The 20,568-nt window shown below is 44.6% G+C and overlaps 5 protein-coding genes across 7 annotated transcripts in view; 3 read left to right on the top strand and 2 right to left on the bottom strand.

Moving 5' to 3' along the window:
- Positions 1-3,147, top strand: part of LOC108067379 (nucleolar protein dao-5) — an 11,333-nt gene extending 8,186 nt beyond the window's left edge. Inside the window, exons 8-9 of the mRNA XM_017156373.3 lie at positions 289-2,399; positions 2,461-3,147. Of these exons, the coding sequence (XP_017011862.3) occupies positions 289-2,380 (2,092 nt within the window). The 3' untranslated portion in view covers positions 2,381-2,399; positions 2,461-3,147. The remainder of the gene's footprint in view (positions 1-288; positions 2,400-2,460) is intronic.
- Positions 2,917-9,819, bottom strand: mus301 (mutagen-sensitive 301). Of its 2 annotated transcripts, XM_070214733.1 has the most exons (8): positions 8,994-9,819; positions 8,477-8,929; positions 8,214-8,419; positions 7,552-8,154; positions 4,640-4,867; positions 3,989-4,573; positions 3,311-3,445; positions 2,917-3,248 (listed from the first exon to the last, which is right to left on the bottom strand). In XM_070214733.1, exons 1-8 carry the CDS (start codon positions 9,787-9,789, stop codon positions 3,165-3,167), a joined length of 3,090 nt encoding a protein of 1,029 aa, XP_070070834.1. In that variant the 5' UTR covers positions 9,790-9,819; the 3' UTR covers positions 2,917-3,164. The 2 variants fall into 2 exon arrangements, with proteins under 2 accessions (XP_070070834.1, XP_017011859.3); XM_017156370.3 differs by having other exon boundaries at positions 3,989-4,867.
- Positions 5,407-6,022, top strand: LOC138912914 (uncharacterized). Its single transcript, XM_070214737.1, has 2 exons — positions 5,407-5,707; positions 5,770-6,022. Exons 1-2 carry the CDS (start codon positions 5,522-5,524, stop codon positions 5,962-5,964), a joined length of 381 nt encoding a protein of 126 aa, XP_070070838.1. The 5' UTR covers positions 5,407-5,521; the 3' UTR covers positions 5,965-6,022.
- On the top strand, positions 6,827-16,687 carry Setx (probable helicase senataxin). 2 transcript variants are annotated; one of them, XM_070214732.1, is made up of 8 exons: positions 6,827-7,000; positions 10,494-10,705; positions 10,770-11,841; positions 11,903-13,736; positions 13,802-13,935; positions 14,511-14,609; positions 14,673-16,294; positions 16,361-16,687. In XM_070214732.1, exons 2-8 carry the CDS (start codon positions 10,523-10,525, stop codon positions 16,496-16,498), a joined length of 5,082 nt encoding a protein of 1,693 aa, XP_070070833.1. In that variant the 5' UTR covers positions 6,827-7,000; positions 10,494-10,522; the 3' UTR covers positions 16,499-16,687. The 2 variants fall into 2 exon arrangements, with proteins under 2 accessions (XP_070070833.1, XP_017011857.3); XM_017156368.3 differs by lacking the exon at positions 6,827-7,000 and adding an exon at positions 10,193-10,330.
- Cds (CDP-diacylglycerol synthase) lies at positions 16,600-20,568 on the bottom strand. The gene is made up of 7 exons (XM_017156374.3): positions 20,219-20,568; positions 19,355-19,479; positions 18,765-18,861; positions 18,517-18,693; positions 17,971-18,459; positions 17,711-17,842; positions 16,600-17,652 (listed from the first exon to the last, which is right to left on the bottom strand). The coding sequence occupies exons 1-7, from the start codon at positions 20,330-20,332 to the stop codon at positions 17,440-17,442; spliced, it is 1,347 nt and encodes a 448-aa protein (XP_017011863.2). The 5' UTR covers positions 20,333-20,568; the 3' UTR covers positions 16,600-17,439.

Genomic DNA, 20,568 nt, shown 5'->3' with positions numbered 1-20,568 from the left:
GTAAATTTGACCTGGTCGAAAAGGGTATTTCGTGTAAAAACGATGTGGGTTTTGCATGACTTGAAAAATACGCCATATCGATTTTACAGGGAACATGCTCTTTTTGTGTGTAGTATAATTTGAAAGCGTGGATCTTAACTTGTTTAATAAACGTTTAATAAACAAATAACTAATCCAAAAATTTAATATCTTAAGCTTAGTACACTCATTAAGAACTTAAATTAATAGTAACATAAATTTCTGTTTTTATTTTATAAGTTCTGCTAAAATTCGCCTCTCTCTTCCCAGGAACGATGAGCTCTATATGGCCACCACTACCACCTCGACGAGTACTACAACAACGCCGGCACCACCTACTCAGCCCCCGGCCTCTCGACGTCGCCCTCAAAGACCACAACGTCCGCTAAGAAGACCCTACAACCGCAGACCCATCGACGACTACTACTACGAGGATCAGGATCAGTACGAGGACGATTACTATGAGGAGCGACCCGTGCGAAGGCCCAAGCCGAGACCACGTCAGAGGAAGCCCCAAGTGGAGCTGGACTACGATGATGAGTACGAGGAGAAGCGGACGGAGGCCAAGAAACCCATCAGGCGGAACAGGAATCGGTATCGCGATGAGGAGGAGACGCAGGAGGAGGACTACGACGAGCGGCCGAGCAAGAGGCCAAGAGGTAAACCCAGTGCAGGACCGGCGGGTCGAAAGGTGTCGCCCAGGAAACCAGGTCGCGTGGAGGAGCGACGCAGCTTCAACGAAGATCGTCCGCTGGGCAGGAGACGTGTGGAAAAGGAGAGGACAACGCCATCGTCCGCCTTGGATGACCTGGATGAATACGAAAAGCCCTACAATGGTGCGGATCAGGAGGAGGCCGCCGAGGAGCAAACTCCCCAGAAGGTGAAGACAACTCCGAAGCCACTAACCGAATTCATCACTCCCAAGGCGGCGGCCGCATCCGTTTATGCTCGTCCCCGGGCTCCACCGAGGATCGCCCGACCAGTTCCCATCAACGAGAAGAAGAAGTTCTCCTATCCGGTGCAAAAGATCACGGCCACCACACAGGCGCCATCGAACAGCGCCCAGGAGGAGGAGGATTACCCCGAGGAGCAGGTGGAGGAGGATTACGAGCAGCCTCCGGCCAGGAACACTCCTCGCAGACGAACGCCAGCCCCGCGAGTGGAGCAAAAGCCCACGAGGAACACCTTGCGGAAGCCAGTGACGGACAAGAAGCCTGCCGACGAGGAGTACTACGAGCAGGCCGACCAGGATACACTAAGAAAGCGCAAGCGTCCTTCGGCTCCCAGATCTCGTGCCCCTGCAGCAGATGTGGACTTCGAAGATGAGGACTACGAGGAGAGTCCAGCGCCGCCCGCTTCCACAGCGGCTCCCCTGCGGAACCAGAGACTGAGGAGCAAGACAACCACACGAAAGCCAACGGTGGCACCACGTCCTCGCAAGCCAATCGTTGAGGAGGAGGAAGAGGAGCTGGAGCATCCAGTGGAGCAAGTAGAAGAGGAGGCACCCGCCCCCAGAACGCGAGCTAATTCCTTAAGCGGACGCAACGCAGGAGCTGGTATTTCCCAGCGACCCTCATCGGTACGTGTGGTCAAGCGACCTTTTCTGCCCTCCAGGGGTGGCAGTCCATATCTGCCGCGGGGCCTTCAGCCGGTGGGCGTGGCCCTGAAGCCATTGCCCACCACCGATAGCACGCCCATCGACATGGGCTCCACCATTTCGGGAGTGCGTCTGCTCGAGCACGGGGCTCCTCTGCTAAGGGGAGCTCCTGATGACGAGGAGGAGCCTCCTCCGTCGGCCAGTCCACCGAGGACCACGCTTCCGCCGCGCAGTGCTCTGCCCACCACGCCAAAGCGAGTGGAGCCGCCGCAGCGTCCCAAGCTGAATCTCGACGAGCTCTACGAGAACGACTACGATGTGACGCTCAACGATGCACTCGATCCCACGCTGAAACCGCTATCGCCCCAGCATCAGCATCCGCATCCTCATTCGCATCAGCTTCCATATCAGCAGCAGCAGCAGCAGCCGCAATCGCAGCAGCGGCAATATGCCAGCGCCTATAATCCATTCGCCTATCAGCCAGCGTATCAATCACCAACATCCGCTTCAGCATCAGCATCCGCATCCGAATCGCAACCAGCGAGCTATCATAGTGATTCCTATTTCTCGTCGACAGATATACGCCGGCGGGCTGTTGTCCCGGCGCAAGCCGCGCGTCCACATCGACTCGAATACGCTGCTGCCGGAAGAGCAGCCGGCGGACCGTCCAGCGGAGGAGCCGTCGCCGGGTCGGGAGTGAGCCGGAGCTACCAGCAGGCGGGCGGACGGGTTGCCCAGCATTTCTACGACGACTTTGCCTACTGAAAGGATCGCTTGTAATGAGGTGGGTTTTAGTTTTGATTACTTTTGAAATTTAATTATTATTTAACATTTTTAACTTGCAGTTTCTTCAGCTGTAAATAAGTTTCCCCGAACACAAGGAGAGTTTCCCACTTCTTAAACAAATCTGTCTCTACCTTAGTCGTTTAGCCGCAAAACCTACTCGTAATTCAAAAAGGTTTGGGACATATTAGGCAAACCGAAAAACAACATGAGCAATATTAACTTTTAAGACCTAATTTTTTAGTTGAATACCTTAGAGCTGCCGTAATACTTGATCCACTGATTTGTCAGAAAGACTTTTTCTATAAATTCTACAAGTTCAATTGCTTTTGCTATTTTTGCTTTATCAGCTATATATGTCCCGAACGCCCCCTACTTATAAATACGTTGTATAATACTCAAATGTCGTGATAGTAGCAGCTTGCGAATTTGTCTGCTAGCTCGTATCTAGTAGTTTGTAAAACTCACTTCCTCCTACTCGTTTATCTCCGCTAAATCAGTAATCAAAACGCAAAACATCCAGCAGAACAGAACGAAACGGAACAGCAGCATCGATGTCCGCAATGTACATTTAGAGAGAGCGAATACTTAATGTGTTAATTTAAAATTTAAAATTGCAATTTGCACACAAATTGTCTGTAATATTTAAGCTTTGTCGGAGATCGTGTTCGTCATGGAGAGCCCAGATCCAAGACTTAAGTCGGAGTGCATAACAATCAAAACAAAAACTGAAATAAATTTAAAACCTACTTAAGCGAATTCTTTACTAATCCATGTGAGATGTCTGAAGGCAGTTCTTGAGGTTCTCCGTTTCCTCCTCCAGATGGTCAAGTTTTTTCATTAGAATTATCTGGAAAGGAAAGGGTATGGATATTGGTAAGGTTACAAATATTTTAATAACACAATTATCACCTTAGCTGCCGAGACTATTTCGGTGGCCACTCTGAGGGGCATGTGCTCCAAGGATTGGACTAAAAGTGCGGGTCGTACTTTGGCTATATCCTCGATGGTTTGAAATCCAGCTGCATACAGTTGCTTGGCGCGATTCTAGACAAGAAATAAAATATATGTAGATTATACAGACATGATTATTATCAGGGACCGTAAATAATGATTATGGATGTATTTTTCAAACAAAAAAATCATCAACTTGGAAAAGCCGTATAAACAAACGAATTATACCAATCTGCTACTATTTGTATGCTATATCTATATACGCAATGATTTTTTAGTTCTTGACTTTTATACATTTTACTTTATTTTAATAATTATTTGTTGAGTTTTTTTCAATCGCGCATTGAATAATTATTATTATTGTGGGCGGAAAAAGATCGATAAAAAAATAATGATTATTATTTTTAAAGTGCAAAATCTTAAATATATTTAAAAAAATATTTTTTAAACTTTTTTCAAATCTGATTGGTTTTTTGGTCTCGTTCACTTTATAATGCTACGGAATCATTTTTCCAAAGAATAATCTGAGAAAGAAGATATCACACTTAGAACGATATTTTGAGCAAAATATAAAGCGCACAAAAAATAATCAATTTTTTTTATTATATAACTTATAATGATTACGGTCCCACTCACAATTTTAACGGCTGGCAGTTCCATTAGCGGCTCCAATTCAAAGGTGCCGCAGCGATCCATTTTGTGCAGGATGCGTTCGAACAAGGGTTTATAGCACCAGAACTCCTCCAACTCCTCGCACAGGCGGACAATCGCACTGGAGGCGGCTATAGATTGGCTAATCAGATGCTGCAGCGTTCCCCGCTCCACGTTGTACTTGCTGGCCACCGAGGGAAGCGGCAGGAGATTCAGTATGTCCGCCAGGATAAGCACCTTGTAGAGGCGGTTCAGCTGCAGGGACAAGGGACCCTGGACCGACTGCGTCTTAAAGAGTCTGGCTGCATGGGCTTCCGTGAAGCCGAGCTGCTTGAACAAGGCCTGCGCGTCCGGCGGCAGCGAGGTGTAGACTCCAAAGAGAATGCTGGCATCGGCCGGAAACAATTCGTCGCCTCTTTCGTTCGAATTGAAGCACACGACCAGGTACAACAAGTGCAGGTAGTTGGTGAGGATGAGCTGCTGCTGGGCCTGCTTCAGCTCCTTGTGGATGGCATTCGCCCGCTTGTAATCGATGCCCGCCTTGAAGGCAGCTCTTCCGATATTGGTCAACTTAAAGGGGGTGGACTGACCAATGAGCAATCGACGCTCGCCAGCGGGTCGGTTGGTTTGATTCACCTCCTGCGTGGTTATAATATCCGAGGAATTTATCTTCGATTTGGCCGGCGGCTCGGTTAGCTGCAGCACTTTATTCTTGAACATCTCGCGAAGAATCCGAAGCACTATCTCGTCCACGGCCACCTCCAGGGAGCTGGCCTGCACGGAGAGAAGGGTGCTGTGCACCAGGCGGTACAAATCTCGACGGCATTCTGCCAGGTTCAGGCCAACCACGCTGAGGATGAGAGACTGAAAGAAGTGTGGAATTAAAAATTATATTATTTCTTCTGCGTTAATTTCTTGTTGCTGCCTTTTCGCTATCAACTTTCGAATTCAACTGACAGCACAACATTTCTGCTTGGTCAGCAGACTCTGCATAAAAAGAATCAGGCGATTGTATGTCCCATTTTCTTACAGCTAAATAAAATAAGCTGAAAAGTAAAACCAAATTTCACAATTATAGAAGTCAACAACCTGAATAAAATAAAAAACAATTCACCTTTTTTTTGCGATTTTCTTTAAGGCAATTCAGCAGGGTCAGCTAAAAAGCTGGCTCGTGTGATCCAGATAACAACAATTTACTAACTAACTCAATATAATTATTGCTTATATTTAATATGTATTTACATATTTAACCCAAATTTATATTAGTTAAAGAGTGGTTAAAACTTTCCTAAAAATAGGTTCTAAACTAAAACTTCCCAAGTTAAGAACCCATGTACATTTGTTTAATATGCTGACAGCCCTAAAAATAAAATAGAGTTTCTTCGATAATTTCGATAAATATAAGGATACAATTTGTCATTCTTGGTCGACAAAAAGTCAATGACAATCAAAAAAAAAATATTGCAGATAATAAAATATTTTGCCTCTGCTTAAAATAATAAAGAATAGATCGCCAAAATGCAAATCGTATGGTATTTGGAACACGTGACCACTGGACATCGTTTCAACCTGAGTTACGGGTACAATTTGTTGGGTCGCCACTCGAGCTGCAGTATCGTTTTGGATACCAACTACTACCAATATGTGTCTAGAAGGCATGTGATTCTCATCGTCAGCGGTGAGTCCGTGTTTGTGCGATCCTTGGTGAGTTATCTCAGTTATATACAAAAAAAACATGTCCATATTAATTCCTACTTTAACCATAGAACCCCTTAAATGGTACCTTTATCAATGGGACAAGAATGGTCAACCCCTTGACCGTGGGCCAGGGCACCATCATCAGCCTAGGAGTAGAGGGAATCCCAGAAATTTTAGGCCATTTTCCCGTTTTTACCCTGAAAAAAGAATCTTGGAGAATTGAATTGCCTCTAATCGAAATGGAGGCCCTCAAAACATATTAATTCGGATAATATAATCCAAATATAAATTGTTGCATTAAACATTTTGCAACAAAAATAAAAATACAAGATATTTTCACTAAAAATTGTTTTTTTTCGTATTCAGCGCTTTTAGATTTAAAAAAGAACACGCGAGTCCCATTTTTTTGCAGCTAACTATAAATGACAAATCATCAGAAATACGATACCAATCATTCCCTTTTCCCTTCCAAAATACATAATTCGCCAATATTGCAATAACATTTTGCAATTGATCTGACTCCCATCAATTTTAAAGAAAATAAACTTGCTAATGCAATTTTCTTTTGTTCCCATTCAGCAGACTCTGCATAAAAATAACCTGGCGCTCAGGTGTCCCACTGCTTCTCAAATAACTAAAAAAGTCAAGCTCGCAAAAAACCTATACAATGGCTATCGTTTCCCCCTTCTTATGCAATATGTGCAAGATCAACAATTTTATTTAATCAATGTGAACAGATATTAATTTGAAAAGAATTTTTGACGCGAAATAATTTTTTGGATACAAAGAAATTTAAGTCATGGCATACTTTTATGAAATAATTTAAGTCTTTTTTTTAGTATGCAAAATTGATTTAGGAAATTATACATTTAAATCTTATGCCTTTCTAATAGATATATAGATATAATAGAATGTGGAAATCAACCATCATATAATTTAATTTTGCTTAACAAAAATATATTCAAAATATAATTATAAAAAAAAGTACATGAATATGTATTATAAAATTATTGAATAACGGTAAAGTTTTCCTACAAGTGTAGGTATAAATTGGAAATCACTACCCGGTCACTTTGGTCGGCTACCTATATAAACCCTCAGTTTTCGGGTTCTGTCTCACAGTCTCTAAACACAGTTCACCAGACAACAAGTCATAGACGGAAAATATAATTTTCATTTTTCATTAGGACTAAAAATATAAAACTTTTTGTAAAAAGAACAAAAATTAACACTTTATCAGTAAAAAAACTCATTTTAAATAGTCAATATCCAGTTATCAGAGGAAATTTATCATTATAGGTAAGTCATTAAAGGAAGAAACTCTTCCTTGTAGGTAAGTATTTAAACATTTTCCTACAGATCCGCCGTGTAACAGACCCATTCGTTTTCTAATCGCTCTATTCGTCCTTTAAAAACTTTGGGAACTTTAAAAACCTGTTTCATATCCTGGCAGACGTTGCATATTTTCGCAAAATAACAAAAAAAAATTGTCTAAAACATGTTAAACCGTCTACATCTGCAAAAGAATATTACTTTTGTTTTTCCTTTAACAAATCATGGTCGATGCCTATCAATTTCCATAAAAAGAATTGCAAATTTTCGTTAAATTTTTTAGAAAGCTTATTATCTTGACAAAGAACGAAAAGCCTACATGTTTTCAAAACCCTCAATACTAAAAAAGGCTACTTTGTTTTTATAGCAAAATACGCAACTTTGAAATTCAATTACAAGAGAACCACGCATATCCGCGGGAAAACTTCTGCTCGTAAATTCTCAAGAATTCGCGGTACATCGGGTAATTTTTTTTTGCGATTGTGTTACAATTGCATTAGTAAAATGCCAGAACTTACTTGCAATCCAACTGCCTCCTGCTGATCCATCGAACTCAGTGCCTTATCCATGGGCGAGAAAAGCATTTGGCCCACCTGCAAGTTGTCTTTGCTCTGGGTTATCAGAATACTCTCGCCAGCTTCGCCCAATCCGGCGCGACCAGCTCGTCCCACCATTTGCTTGTACTTGCACAAAGTCATAAATTCCTGGCCAACATAAGGAGCTCGTATGATAACACGCTTCGCTGGGAGATTCACTCCCGCAGCCAAAGTGGAGGTGCAACAGATGACTGTGATTACGCCAAAACGATAGGCTGTCTCAATGTACTTTCTCTCATCTGTGGTCAATCCCGAATGATGATAGGCAATGCCATAAGGCAGAGTTTTAGCCAAAACCGGGCTGAGTATACCGCACATCTTGTCCAGGGCATCCATCAGATCCAACTTCTCGCTACGTCGGTGTTCAAAGAATTTTTGCTTTGGTACAATGCGACTGAGAAGTAGCGCCACGTTCTCGCAGTTCTTGCGACTGGGACAGAAAACCAGGCAGCAGTGTTCCGGAGCACATTCGCTGATCAAACCGGCCAAGTGGTCAGGATCCGCACGTTTGACAGCTTCGCTGTACTGCAAGTTAAGTGCAGGAAAGATTAATAATTTATAATATTTATAATAGATTTCCATACATTATAGTCAACGCTGCGACTTGGGACGAAGATCTCTTCCAGTGTTTGGCCAGCCGAGTTGATTTCCAGCAAATCCTGTCCACATTTTATGTACTCCTTCAGCTCCACGGGACGAAAGCCCCTGGTGTAGACATCAGCATTCAGAAACGAGGATATTTCGCTGAGATTGCCTATCGTGGCACTCATGCCCACAATTTGAATGTTCGCTAAAATGATCTATTCTATAGTTCATTCAGAATGATAGAAGAAAACAAACCATTTACCATTTAAAAACATCACCTTGGTTAGGAATGCCTCTAGCGTGGCTCCTCTGCCCTTTTCGCCAATCAAATGCAGTTCGTCCACCACCACGAGGCCAATCTCATGGGGACGCTGTACATCTATCAAGCTGTCCATTAGAACAGCTCCCTTCTCGATGGAGGCAATGAACAGACTGCGCCTCTTGCGACGCGGCTCAGGCGGGCATTTACCCTTGCCGGCGGTGTACTCCTCCACAAGGAAGTCCAGGTCGATGGCGAATGGAGACATGGCGCTGACCTTCTCCTGGACAATCGACACATATGGCAGGATAAACAACACGTTGCGTTCGCGGCAAAGCAGTTCACGTAGCATAAGAATTTCGGCCACTAGGGTTTTACCACCGCTCGTGGGCAGGGCATAGATAAGGTTTTTTCGCTGCTTGATTGCAGGTAGATTCAGGCACTCGTCCTGCCATTCTAGAGGATATCATATAAATTATAAGTAGGTAAAAGCATGCGTTGTTTGGGTTATTAACCATACCGTAAAGACTTTTGATGCCCTTGTGCTCGAGTATCATCTTCTTGACCCTGTCCGGCAGGCCATAGAATTCGCCCTTGCTGGGAAACGTGTCCTTGACTTGATGGTCCTTCTCGAAGTCGGCGAAAGCCTGCGTCTCCCAGTTGACGGGATCCAGAATGGATTGGTTCTTCAGCTCCTCGCAGGTCACATACTGCGTGCCCTGCACTATGCCCTCTATCACAGATTTCGAGATGAAGGACATGGATTCGTCCTTAGCGCCTGGCAGAATCTTCTCCGGCGTCCTGGGCACCTTAAAGGTAACCGCCTCCAAGAAGAGCTGTGTGTTCTGAGCGATGGGTTCACTGAAGTCCTCGGCGCCATGGAAAATGTCCTCCATTTCGCCAATGCTCAGGTCGTTGAGGTTGATCTTCTTGAAGACCTCATCGGCGTTGTCCTCGTCCGCTAGATCAATTTTATGGTCATCAGTGGGGGCATTGGTTTCCTTATCCGCCGAGAGCTTCTGGGTGGAGCTTCCTGGAAAGGATGTGTCGACGAATAGTCCCAGGCCATCATCCGATCCGCTTTGCTGCAACTTGTTTTTGCTCGTCTCTACTTGTGTCCCAAAGAGTCCATCCTTCCGTCCGTCCAGCAAATCCTCCAGATTCGCGTTGGAGAAGAAGCTGTCGCCGTCGTCGCCCTCCGGCCAGAAGAGGCTCTCGCTGCAGTGGCGCTTGGCATGACTTCCACTGGGCGCTTCCTCGGTCAGATCCAAAGTTCTCTTGTTTATCTTATTGCACAAGTTTCGTTTATTCGCCATTTGGCGCTCGATTGTAGGACCGTCGCGAGAGTACGGTGGAAAAACACAGAGACCAGGGATGCACTAGCACTAGCCAAGTTTCAAACACAGGGTCGAGTCTCCGCTTTAGTGTTGGTGAAGGTTTTTATTGATACACTTCTATAGAGTATTATAATTATATTTAGCGCTTTGTTTTATATATATACTTCATCAGCGGGCCCTCAGTTATTTTCACTTAAAGTTAATTCACTTTGATTATTTAATCAAATTACCTAATTTTTCAAATCCAACTTTGTGAAATATATATGTCAGATGTTCTCTCTGCTTTGAATTTTGTACAGGCATAGTTAAAGAACAGATTTAAAAATTAAATGATAAATTATAAATAATTCCGGTGTTTATTTTTATAAAATTTGAATAATTACCGTTAACAATTTTACCGTTTCGACCTGCTTTAAAACTGCGCCTTACAACACTGCCATTTACGGTTATTTGAGAACCAAAACAGAGCGTGTTTGCTGCGTAGTTTTGAGAACCAGGAGGCATAATTTCGTGATTTGAAGTAATAATAATAAGTAATATCCATTCGGTAAATGTGCATCGATGCAATATTTCGCAACCACTTGCTGGAATCGTTGTTGTTTTCAGCGGAGCAAGCGCCGGTCACATTCGTCGCATCCTCCTTGAATACAAAGTAAATAATTTACTTAAATCTCTTGTTTTAGAGAACGACGCCGCAGGGACACTTGGCAGGATGAGCAGCGTGTGGTATCTGCAACATGTGACCACTGGCCAGCGCCACATCCTGCACAACGGGACCAACTTGGTGGGTCGCCACTCGCGCTGCCGGATAGTCCTGGCTGGAACCTACGAGTTTGTGTCCCGGGAGCACGCCAAGTTTATCGTGCGCGATAACGGAGTAGTGGTGCAGTCGATGGTGAGATATCCTAGTGCCTCCAGAAAGGTACACATTCCCAATCATCTCTACATTTTACCCTTAGAACGCCTTGAACGGCATCTTCATCAATGACGGCAAGCTGAGCGACAAGATCAACCGCTTGCCCGTGGCCGAGGGCTCCATCATCAGCCTGGGTGTCACGGGAATCGAGAAAATCACGGGCATCCATGCCATTTTCGTCCTCAAGAAAATGGAGCCCACGGCGGAAGAGGTGATTCTCTCCTCCGACGACGATGATACCACTCCTCTTCCCGCTGTTCGATCCCCCAGTGGCAATCAGCCCACTGAGTTTAATCTTCAGCAGCAAATACCCAACTTTGGGGTCAAGAAGGATCCCAGCCAGGAGGAGGAGCAGCAGGAGGAACTGCCCTCCAGTTCCGGTCTGCATCTGCCGAAAATAAACGAGGTGAAGCAGGAGATCGTAAACCAAACCACCGAGCAGATTCAGACCATCTTTGGGGAGCCCAACGATGCCATTCTTAACTCGGTGCTAGAACTAAATCCCTATTTGTACAACCAGCTAAACAAAAAGGCGCCGGGCAGTGCGACGACCCAATCCAAAATTCACGATGGCGACTGCATTGAACTGGAAACTGGTGCAGAGGGGCCAATACCAGAGGAGCAGCAGAACTGCGAGGCAATCGAGCGACCAGATGGCAACCAAATGCCGCCACCGCAGGAAGTGGTCAACGAGGAGGAGGAGTACGACGAGAGTTTCGCCATGTCGCAGGCAGTACTGCGCGAAATGAAGACCGAGATGGCCTTCAACGAGGGCGAAGAGGACTTTCTGGACTGCAATGGCCTGGGCAACATGGCCGAGGGTTCCCCCACATCGCATACCTACGACGACGTCGTCATCGACATCAGCGACTCCGAGGATGAGGAGCTGTACGGCAAGGTGGCCGACTGGTCCAAGTTGCTCAGCCAAAAGATGGTTCCCGATGTCATCGAAATGTCGCAAACATACCCGGTGGTTGAGGAGGAGCAGCAGGAGGATTCGGACTCGGACATGGAGATTGGAGTGAAACATCCCTCGAGGGCTTTACGCATCGAAACCTCCAGTGAGGACGAAGCTTCCGAGATCAAGTCCTCCAACGATCACGTTGTGCGGCAGGGTAAGTACATCATAAACTTAACTATCACTATTAGGACTAACACTTTTCTGCTTTCCCTCAGCCGACAGCACAACTCCTGATCCTTCAGCGATTCGAAAATGCTCGATACGCATAAGAAAGCATAAACCAACAGACAATGTCAGCTCCACTGCAGATGTTGAAGGTTTCGAGGAGTCAGATAAAACTAGGGATGACCGTCAACCAAAATCTTGTTTAAAAACTAGGCAGCCACTAAATGAAGAGACTAACAAGTCCTCCAACCGGAAGAGAGATACATCAAAGCCCACAACTTCCAAGGTAATCGAAGAGGCTACCGTTGAGCCACCTAAAAAAATGCTACGCAGTCGTTCAAAGTCATGCTATATGGATCGAATAGAAGAACTAGATGAACCTTTAGATAAAAAAGGAAATAAACAAAGGAAATACAACGAAGAGACTGATAACAGCCGAGAAGAATTAGTGGTAACTCTAGAGGCTCCGGAAAAAGTAGACATCCCGGCCAAAAAAAGTAATAAAAAAGGGGAAACTAAAAAGCCCACGATTCGCGGCAGACGCAAAACAATTCAAAGTCGAGAAGAGTTCGAGGCATTGGCGGTTTCTCCTTCGAAACAGGCCAATGATGAAGAACTGGTTGTGACTTTAGAGGCTCCGAAAAAGCTGAACACTCCTACAAAAGAAAATAATAAAAAGGTTGAGGATAAGAAAACCCCGGTTCGCGGCAGACGCAAAACCATACACAGCCGAGAAGAATTCGAGGCGTTGACGGCTAAGATTAAGGAAGCTGAAGCGATTACCCCAACAAAGGTTACTCCTAAGCAGAGCACTGCTGAAGTTCCAATCAAACGAAGCCCAAGATTGCTCAACCGCTCGGTATCGTGCTTTATGGATCGTCCTGTGACCACGGAAACCGATAGTCCCATCAAGAAAATTACCAAAGAGCCTTCTCCAGCTAAAAGCGATACTTTTGGAAGAGCCACGAGTTCAAATGAGGCCAGGTTTTCACGCGGACCATCAGTTATTGAGGCTCCATCCTTGCCGAAGAATCGTGGCAAACTGCGAGGGGTCTCGGCAGAGGTTAAAACCAAAGAAAAGGTAATAGAGCGCCAGCGTTTAATTGACTACAAGGCCGACATGAACAACAAGTGGAAGCAGAAGCCCAAGGACAAGAAAAAGGAAGATGTCAAAATAAAGGAAAATCGCCGCGAAGCACTCAAGAAGCTGTCGGAAAAACCTAAGGAAAATGAGAGCAGCTCGAGGAGTGGCAAGAGAAAGCACATCACAAGTGTGCCCACCGTTAGCAACTCCAATCGAGGCGATTTCCTAACCAAAGAAGTGGGGCCACCGGCGAAGGTGGCCAAGACGGACTTTGCCAAGCCAAAGAAACCCATGCCTGCTCGACGCTCCACCATCGAGACATTCTCCCAGCATCTTCGGGCAGCTGACGAAGCCTTGCTCTATCCGCAGCCACTTTGTCCTCGTACAGTTGAGCGTAAAGACGCCGAGCAGGCGAGAAATCAGCGCACCTGCAATAAAGTTACCTTTGCCGAAATGGAACAGTACCATCAAAAGGCCGAGGATTTAAATAAGCTTCAAAAGAAGCTCAGGAAGGTGCATTTCAATGATAATGTCGTCGTACACCTCATCGATATGGTCCCAGAAGCCAGATCCCAGGTGCAGGGACGCAAGGAGAGCATCAAGCTCTTCCTCAGCACCTATCGCGAACGCCACGAATGGGTTCGCAAGGATAAAAAGCCGGTGAACGACATACGCCAGCACTCGCGGAGCATCATGAAATGGGCTAACCAGTGGCTGAAACTCGGCAGTGTCGAAGCGGCCGACCTAGATTGCTTACTACCGATTTCCCATGAATTTAATTCTTTCAAGCACTACAAGGAGTGAGTTTGATGATTGATATTTATATGTAATGCCCTGCTTACCTTTTATTGTCTGTCTTTTACAGGACCTTTGTTCCGCTGATGAGGCTGGAGCTGTTATCCACCATCGAGAGGGACTACAAAGCGAATACGCAGGTTTTTTCCGTCACCTTAAAGGATTTTTATGAACAGAATAACAGCTTTCGTTTGGTTACCAAAGGTTAGTAGCAGGGTTCGAAAAATAATACACACTGTAAAAAACTTGCCTTATTAACATGTTTAATGTCAAAGTGTTAAGTTCAAAAAAGTTATTGACTTGTGTGTAAAAAATTGTATCCTACATGTCATTTGTGTTATTTACACGACGTGTTATTTTACACAGCATGTTTTTAACACAATGAGTTTTTGACATTAAAAAATTTATAAAATGCACGGTTTTCCATAGTATAAGAATTCATATATGGTTTGAAATGGTTAAAACTAACATATTAGATATATTATATTCGACTCGTTAATGTCAGTGAAATGTAATTTTCATTTGTGTTAAAAATAAAGTGTGTAAAAAACACATTGAGGAAAAAACACAAGTGAGCTTTGTGTGTTCACAATTATTTTTCACATTTTAACACTTTTGTATTTGACACACATGTCAACAATTTTGCTCACACTGTAAAATACAATTTTTCTTGTTTTTAACATTTGTGTCAATTTCAGGACCCTGCTTTGTAATAGAAAATGAGTGTGGGCCTTTTTAAAGAGAAGGAATCTTAAAATTATTTTTAATTTTATTTTCAGTCAATAACAGACCCAATGGAAACTTTGTACTTTATACCCTAAAGGGTAAACCACTGGAAGAGACATTTGCCAATCTAATAGACGTCAAGTCTTCCGGGGGTAAGTCATCAGATTGTTTGCCCTAGACATCCCACAAATAATGCTCTTTTTCCTTCTATCCAGGCAACCTATACGAATACACATTTGAGATCCTGAAAGAGGCTATAATCGAAGAACGGCTCAAGGAACTAAAGCTTATAACTGCCCGACCAGTTGTGGATAGTCTGAGGGTGGAGTTAGGGGCTCTGAGTGCCGTCCATCAGCTGTATTGCTCGCCGCTCTGGCGTCGCATAATGAAGCCCTCGCAGACAATAATTGAGGTTGCGCTACCCAAGCAGCCCTTCACCTTCAAGGGCTTCAGTAAGTTGAACGAACATCAGGAGAATATTGTACTGCGGACCTACCAGCGCGTTATCGAGGATGTGGAACCGAGTCTCACGCTGATCCAGGGTCCACCGGGAACGGGCAAGTCCAAGGTTATTTCCGAGCTATGTCTGCAGACGCTTTATGGCAATGCCGCCAGGATGCTGGACCGTAAAATATTGATTTGTGCCCATTCCAACACGGCCGTAGATCATATTGTTAAGCTGCTTGGCATGGTGTGGCGTGCAATGAGCCACGACCGCTTCCAATTGCTGCGCTTCGGGATGCATGAGCGGATGAGCGTTTACTCGCGTCCCTTCTCGCTGGAGGCGCACTTCAATAAAGCCAGGGAGCGAAAGATGCAGGGACTTACCTCTGAAAATAGTACGATTCTAAAGAAGCAGCTCGACGACCTCAAGGCGGAGATACATCAACTGAAGCAAAAACCAAATCTTGCGGGCACATATTTGCAGCAGCAGTTGCAGCAGAAGGAACGCCAGTTGCGGTTGGTCAGCGATCAACTGAATCCGCCGCTGTCTCAGCGCGAGGAGTACGAAATATCTCGAAATTGCGTGGCCCAGGCCAATATCATCTGCACAACGCTCTCCTCGTGTGTAAAACTGGCCAATTATGTGGACTTTTTCGACATCTGCATCATCGATGAGGCCACCCAATGCACAGAGCCCTGGACCCTGCTGCCCATGAGATTTGGTTTATCCCATATGGTTATGGTTGGTGACACCCAACAGCTACCGGCGGTGGTGCTGTCCAGGAAGGCCATCGATTATGGCCTCTCCAACTCCATGTTCGACCGCGTTCAGCGGAGTCTGCAGAAGCAGCTGGACAAGCCGGGCGGCAATCAGTTTGTGCATACGAAAATCTTTAAGCTGAGCATGCAGTACCGCATGCACCCGGAAATTTGTCGCTGGCCCAACAAGTATTTCTACGAGGATCAGTTGGTGAACGCCGAGTGTACTGCCCGCTTCGCATCGCCGCTCATTCCATACTGCGTGATCAATTTGAGATACACGCAGGACAACAGTGGCGCTCAGAGCCGAAGTATCAGCAACGACGAGGAGGCGCGCTTTGTGGCCAAACTCCTGACCGAGATGGACAAACACATGTCGAGCAAGCTCTACAGCTACGGCATAATCTCGCCGTACCAGAACCAATGTTACGCCTTGGCACAGGTGATTCCCAGCCACATGAACCTTACTCCTTTGACCGTGGACTCCTATCAGGGATTGGAGAAGGATGTAATCATAATTTCGAATGCCAGGACACGCGGCTGCGGCTTCCTCACCAACTACCAGCGACTCAATGTGGCTTTGACCAGGCCGAAGCGTTGCTTAGTCATTTGTGGCAACTTTGATGATCTGAAGGTGAGTGTCGAGCATGAAATATCTTACAGAATATATTTATAAACTTGTGCTATTTATTAATTTCAGTCTGTGGACATGTGGCGTCAGTTACTCGAAGATGCTCACGATCGGAAGGTATACTTTGATTTGGAGCGCGAAGATGTGGACGACCTTCATAACTCGCTAATTAAAAAGATGCTGGTTAAGCCCATCGATCTGGCTTAGAGAAATCATCTCAATTGAATTGATTAAAACGGATTTTAGCTTTAGGAATCCCCCCAAGTGCCATGGAAGAGAATCTCTTCCCATTTAAGTTTACGAAATAATTTTGTTCTTTTCACTTCACTTTTTTATATATTTAACATAGAGACTGTAAGATTTTAGATTGAAATCTTTGTACACTTAGTTCATTAATACGCCGTCGACTTGCATTCCTTTCGTAAATGCCATACAGATACTCGTATAACAGGATTTATAAGTAAACGATTATATATCATCTATGTACTTTTTGAGAAAGTGTCACGGGCTGAGGATGATGCTGATGTATTGTATGACCGAAGGAACGTTAAGAAATAAATATTGAATTCGTTAAAACAATTGTTTACTGTCTACATATTGCACTATATAGAGTTACACACTTTTTACCCGCTCGTAATATCTCCTCGTCCCTCGGTAATTAACTAAAATGCGCTTCAATTATGCTAATCTCCAGATTCTGGCGCTGCCGACTTGATCATCTCATCTCTGGTTATATAGTAATAGTATGTAAATTCACTAACAACACGCACACACACATAGTCGATATTAAATTCATAGTTATTCTGCCTTGCGTTGAACTTAACGCCTGTCAGGGGGCATTAAAATTAATGGAATCGCTTCATAATTCGATTGCACTATGTAGAGTTTAACTTAATGCAAGTAAATGAAGATACTAACATAGGAAATTAATTAAAATGTAGCAACAAAATCTAACTAAGGACTAAAAACATAACAAATATTATGCCCGTAATTAACTTATTTTATGTGGCTGCCCAAAGTGCTTGCCCGTTTGCTTACAAATATACATATGTTAATGTATATATAGAAATTTCGGCATTAAATATAGAGCGTACGACTAAAGCAAACATCTTGTCCGAATCTAAATGATAACTGATAACCGATTAAGCTTAGGTTAGCATGTCGCCCAGGTTGTCCTTGAGCGACTGATAAATTTGGTATTGTTGATCAGGTTTAAGGTTGTAAATTTGAGTCAGCAGCTTCGCCGGCGACGGAGTTCTGATGAAGCTGGATATATAAACGTTGACGAAGGTGGCCATGAGAAACTGGCAATCGAAGCGATCCATGATGCCGCCATGTCCAGGAATCATGTCGCCAAAGTCCTGTAAATTAGTGGATTTGTTAGAAAGGGAAAATGTTTTGTAAAGAAGCGGAACTCACCTTAATTTTGAAAGCTCTCTTGAATCCGGAGGCGAAGAAGCCGCCAAAGGGTCCAATTATAGAGCTGAACAAGCTCAGGGAGATCGAGTGCCAAATGTAGGGGTAGAGGCTTATAGTCTTGCCAATGCCGAACTGGAAATGATTAAAGTGCATTTAGTGGATTTCAGGGAGCGGTCGATATTGAACATTAACTATTAAGCTGGGAAAATACAGCAGACCCACCCTACTGACTACTTCCCACTGTGAAAATCATTACTCACCAACTTAAGGCTGTATTCCTGTGGAGTGAACAGATAGCTGGGCACACAGGACATGGTCATGCGACCCAGTTCCTCCGAGTACTGGATGGGGCAGATGAAGTACTGGTAGTTGCACAGAACGTAGGAGAACAGAATGCCGAAGAGAACGGTGGCGAAGCCACCCCCAATGAAGCCCTCCCAGGTCTTCTTGGGACTGAGCTTGATGAGGGGGGTGCGTCCGAAGAAGAAGCCGAATACGTACGCCATGACATCATTGCACACAATCATCGAGACAGGTACGATGAACCAAATAAGGCCCTCGAATATATTCTGGATGATGAGGTAGCTCTGGGTGACGACAATCAGCAGGGATACGTGGGTCCAGGCGAACAGGCTGAACTGTTTGATGTAGTACTTCTTCACCAGCGAGAGGACAAACCAAACGAAGCCGATGATGTACAAGGCGAAGGATAGGAAACGATGGTAGGTCACCAGGAACTTTAGGTACTCCTAAACAAAAGATATACATGTAGATACAATAGGTAAAAGTCCTGATTATTTACTGACCACTCGATTAATGACAACGCCAAAGTAGTCAACCAAATTCTCCCCGTAGAAGAAGTAATTGGAGGTGAGAAGGAAGTACCAGGAGAGACTCCGGAACCAGGGCAAACCGTGAATTCGATACACCTGGTAACCAATTGAAATGATCTCCTGGAAGCATTTCACCTGGACCAGCAAAGTCTGCAGAGAGAGGTTATAATATATTACATATTATAATATTTTACAATAATTGAAGATTCCATTGAACTCACCGTGATCATCAAGGCCAGTGGTCCACCGTAGATGATCAGTGCGAAGCCGCATATCATAATCCATGTGAAAATTCCTCGGATGACCCAGTTCTTCCATCTGTGGAATGCGCAAAAAAATATTGTTTGTAAATGTACATATTTATTTAGAATATTTGCTCGCCAACTGCAGCCAGCTGTGGGTATTTTGGAATACACTCATACAGCCGAATTTCTACAATTAGCACTTCCATAAATCAAGTGCAAAATGAATTCAATACCAAAATATTAGATGTTTTCAAATATGTTAGGAAAAATAAACTTTGAATTTAAAAAACATGGCAATATTTGGAATAATTTTAGCAATGTGTAATGTACAAAAATACAATGTGATAAAATCATAAAATTTAATGTCTCATTATTTGGAAAATAGAAAAAGTATAAGCAGAAAGCTCTTTTAAAACAATCCTAATAAGGCAGTTGAAAGGTTGGTTAAAAATATATCTTTAGAGTTATAGTTAATTAAAATTTTTCAGTACTATGTATTACTATTTTGGGAATTAAACTACCCAAATCCGATCTTTAAAAGTTCTGGAAAGTTAACTACATCTTACCTATCGGGCAAATCCTTGAGTGCCGAGTCCAGGATCTCGGGTGTCTTGTCGGTTCCTTGCGGCAGATTCTTGGCCAGCTCGTCGACGAACTTCTCCTCGGGAATCTTCTCCTCCTCGGAGTCCACCTGCGGGGGAGGGGGAAGATAGAGTGCACATATCGACTGGATTGGCTGGGAGTGCAAAGTGGGTTCGGGTTCCGGTTCCCTATCGGACTCGATACGACCGGAGTGCAGGGTTTAAGCACTTTCTATTGGGCGCTGAGCAAAGTCCAAGATACGTGTATGCATGTGCCTATATACCCATAATCAGAATCGCTTGTTTATCCAATACACAGGCATATAGAAAGACACGGGAGGGAGGGGGGAGGAGAAAAGTGGGGAGACAAATAGCGGGCTTTTTTCGGTGGCGTGTTTTGTTTGTTGCCAAATCGCTCGGTTGATAAGGAGACATTCGGGGGGCTTATCAGCCGGAAGGGGAGGAGGAAGTCTGGGAATGGGAATGGTAATGCCTCTCAGACCAGGTTCTTGGATTCTCTTCCAGTGCTTCCGTAATGGACCTAATTGGATTTGCTGGCCATAATGGCGCTATATTGCAACACAGCAGGTGGGTGGGTGGCCAAGGGGGTGGGTTTGTGTTTGTTATTGGATTTTCTCCAGGAGAGAGCTCTCTCTCTCTCTTTCTCCCACCTGCTTGTGCGTCAGAGAATAACAAAAACACACACACCCACACACACATTTGTTGGTATACACACACACTGTGTATTGGTTTTCTATGCTCCAAGAATTATGCAAATCGGGAACAAATCCGGAACAGGCTGCCCGCTTGGCTGCTCCACATACGAGTCATTGCCTTGCTTGCACTTACATGGTCCGAGGAATCGGCTGCGGAGGAATTCCGCTTGTCGGCCCCCCCGGATCCGGAGATCGCGGTGTCCTCCAGTGGCTCCTCGTCGGGCCTTCTGCGTCGCACTTCGGCCATTATTCGATTTGCACCCGATCTAGTGCCGATGTATTGATTCCTATTGATTCCGCTTGAGCAGTTCGTCCGTGTTCCGCTTTCCGCGTTCTCCGTGATCCGTGCTCCGTGATCCGTATGTCCACTTCGTCCGAAATAAAATGCTTTTCTCTATTTTCTGATTGGAATAGAGCGCAAGTGTGGTGTGACCAGGTTGGACTAAGGCAAACGAGCTCTCATTGCTGTTGGGATCTGTCACG

The sequence above is a fragment of the Drosophila takahashii genome, chromosome 3L (assembly GCF_030179915.1).
Source record: "Drosophila takahashii strain IR98-3 E-12201 chromosome 3L, DtakHiC1v2, whole genome shotgun sequence".
NCBI lineage: Eukaryota > Metazoa > Arthropoda > Insecta > Diptera > Drosophilidae > Drosophila > Drosophila takahashii.
This window is presented reverse-complemented; position numbering and strand designations above follow the sequence as displayed.

Excerpts from the sequence above, each read along its gene's own strand:
- LOC138912914 (XM_070214737.1), top strand. The coding sequence starts at position 5,522 with ATGCAAATCGTATGGTATTTGGAACACGTGACCACTGGACATCGTTTC. Across the intron at positions 5,708-5,769 it reads CCGTGTTTGTGCGATCCTTG|AACCCCTTAAATGGTACCTT; the intron begins GTGAGTTATCTC and ends CTTTAACCATAG.
- mus301 (XM_017156370.3), bottom strand. The coding sequence starts at position 9,789 with ATGGCGAATAAACGAAACTTGTGCAATAAGATAAACAAGAGAACTTTG. Across the intron at positions 8,930-8,993 it reads GGGCATCAAAAGTCTTTACG|AATGGCAGGACGAGTGCCTG; the intron begins GTATGGTTAATA and ends GATATCCTCTAG. Across the intron at positions 3,446-3,988 it reads AACTGCCAGCCGTTAAAATT|AATCGCGCCAAGCAACTGTA; the intron begins GTGAGTGGGACC and ends TTTCTTGTCTAG.
- Setx (XM_070214732.1), top strand. The coding sequence starts at position 10,523 with ATGAGCAGCGTGTGGTATCTGCAACATGTGACCACTGGCCAGCGCCAC. Across the intron at positions 14,610-14,672 it reads AGACGTCAAGTCTTCCGGGG|GCAACCTATACGAATACACA; the intron begins GTAAGTCATCAG and ends CCTTCTATCCAG. Across the intron at positions 16,295-16,360 it reads GCAACTTTGATGATCTGAAG|TCTGTGGACATGTGGCGTCA; the intron begins GTGAGTGTCGAG and ends TATTAATTTCAG.
- Cds (XM_017156374.3), bottom strand. The coding sequence starts at position 20,332 with ATGGCCGAAGTGCGACGCAGAAGGCCCGACGAGGAGCCACTGGAGGAC. Across the intron at positions 19,480-20,218 it reads CAGCCGATTCCTCGGACCAT|GTGGACTCCGAGGAGGAGAA; the intron begins GTAAGTGCAAGC and ends CCTCCCCCGCAG. Across the intron at positions 18,694-18,764 it reads CACTGGCCTTGATGATCACG|ACTTTGCTGGTCCAGGTGAA; the intron begins GTGAGTTCAATG and ends CTCTCTCTGCAG.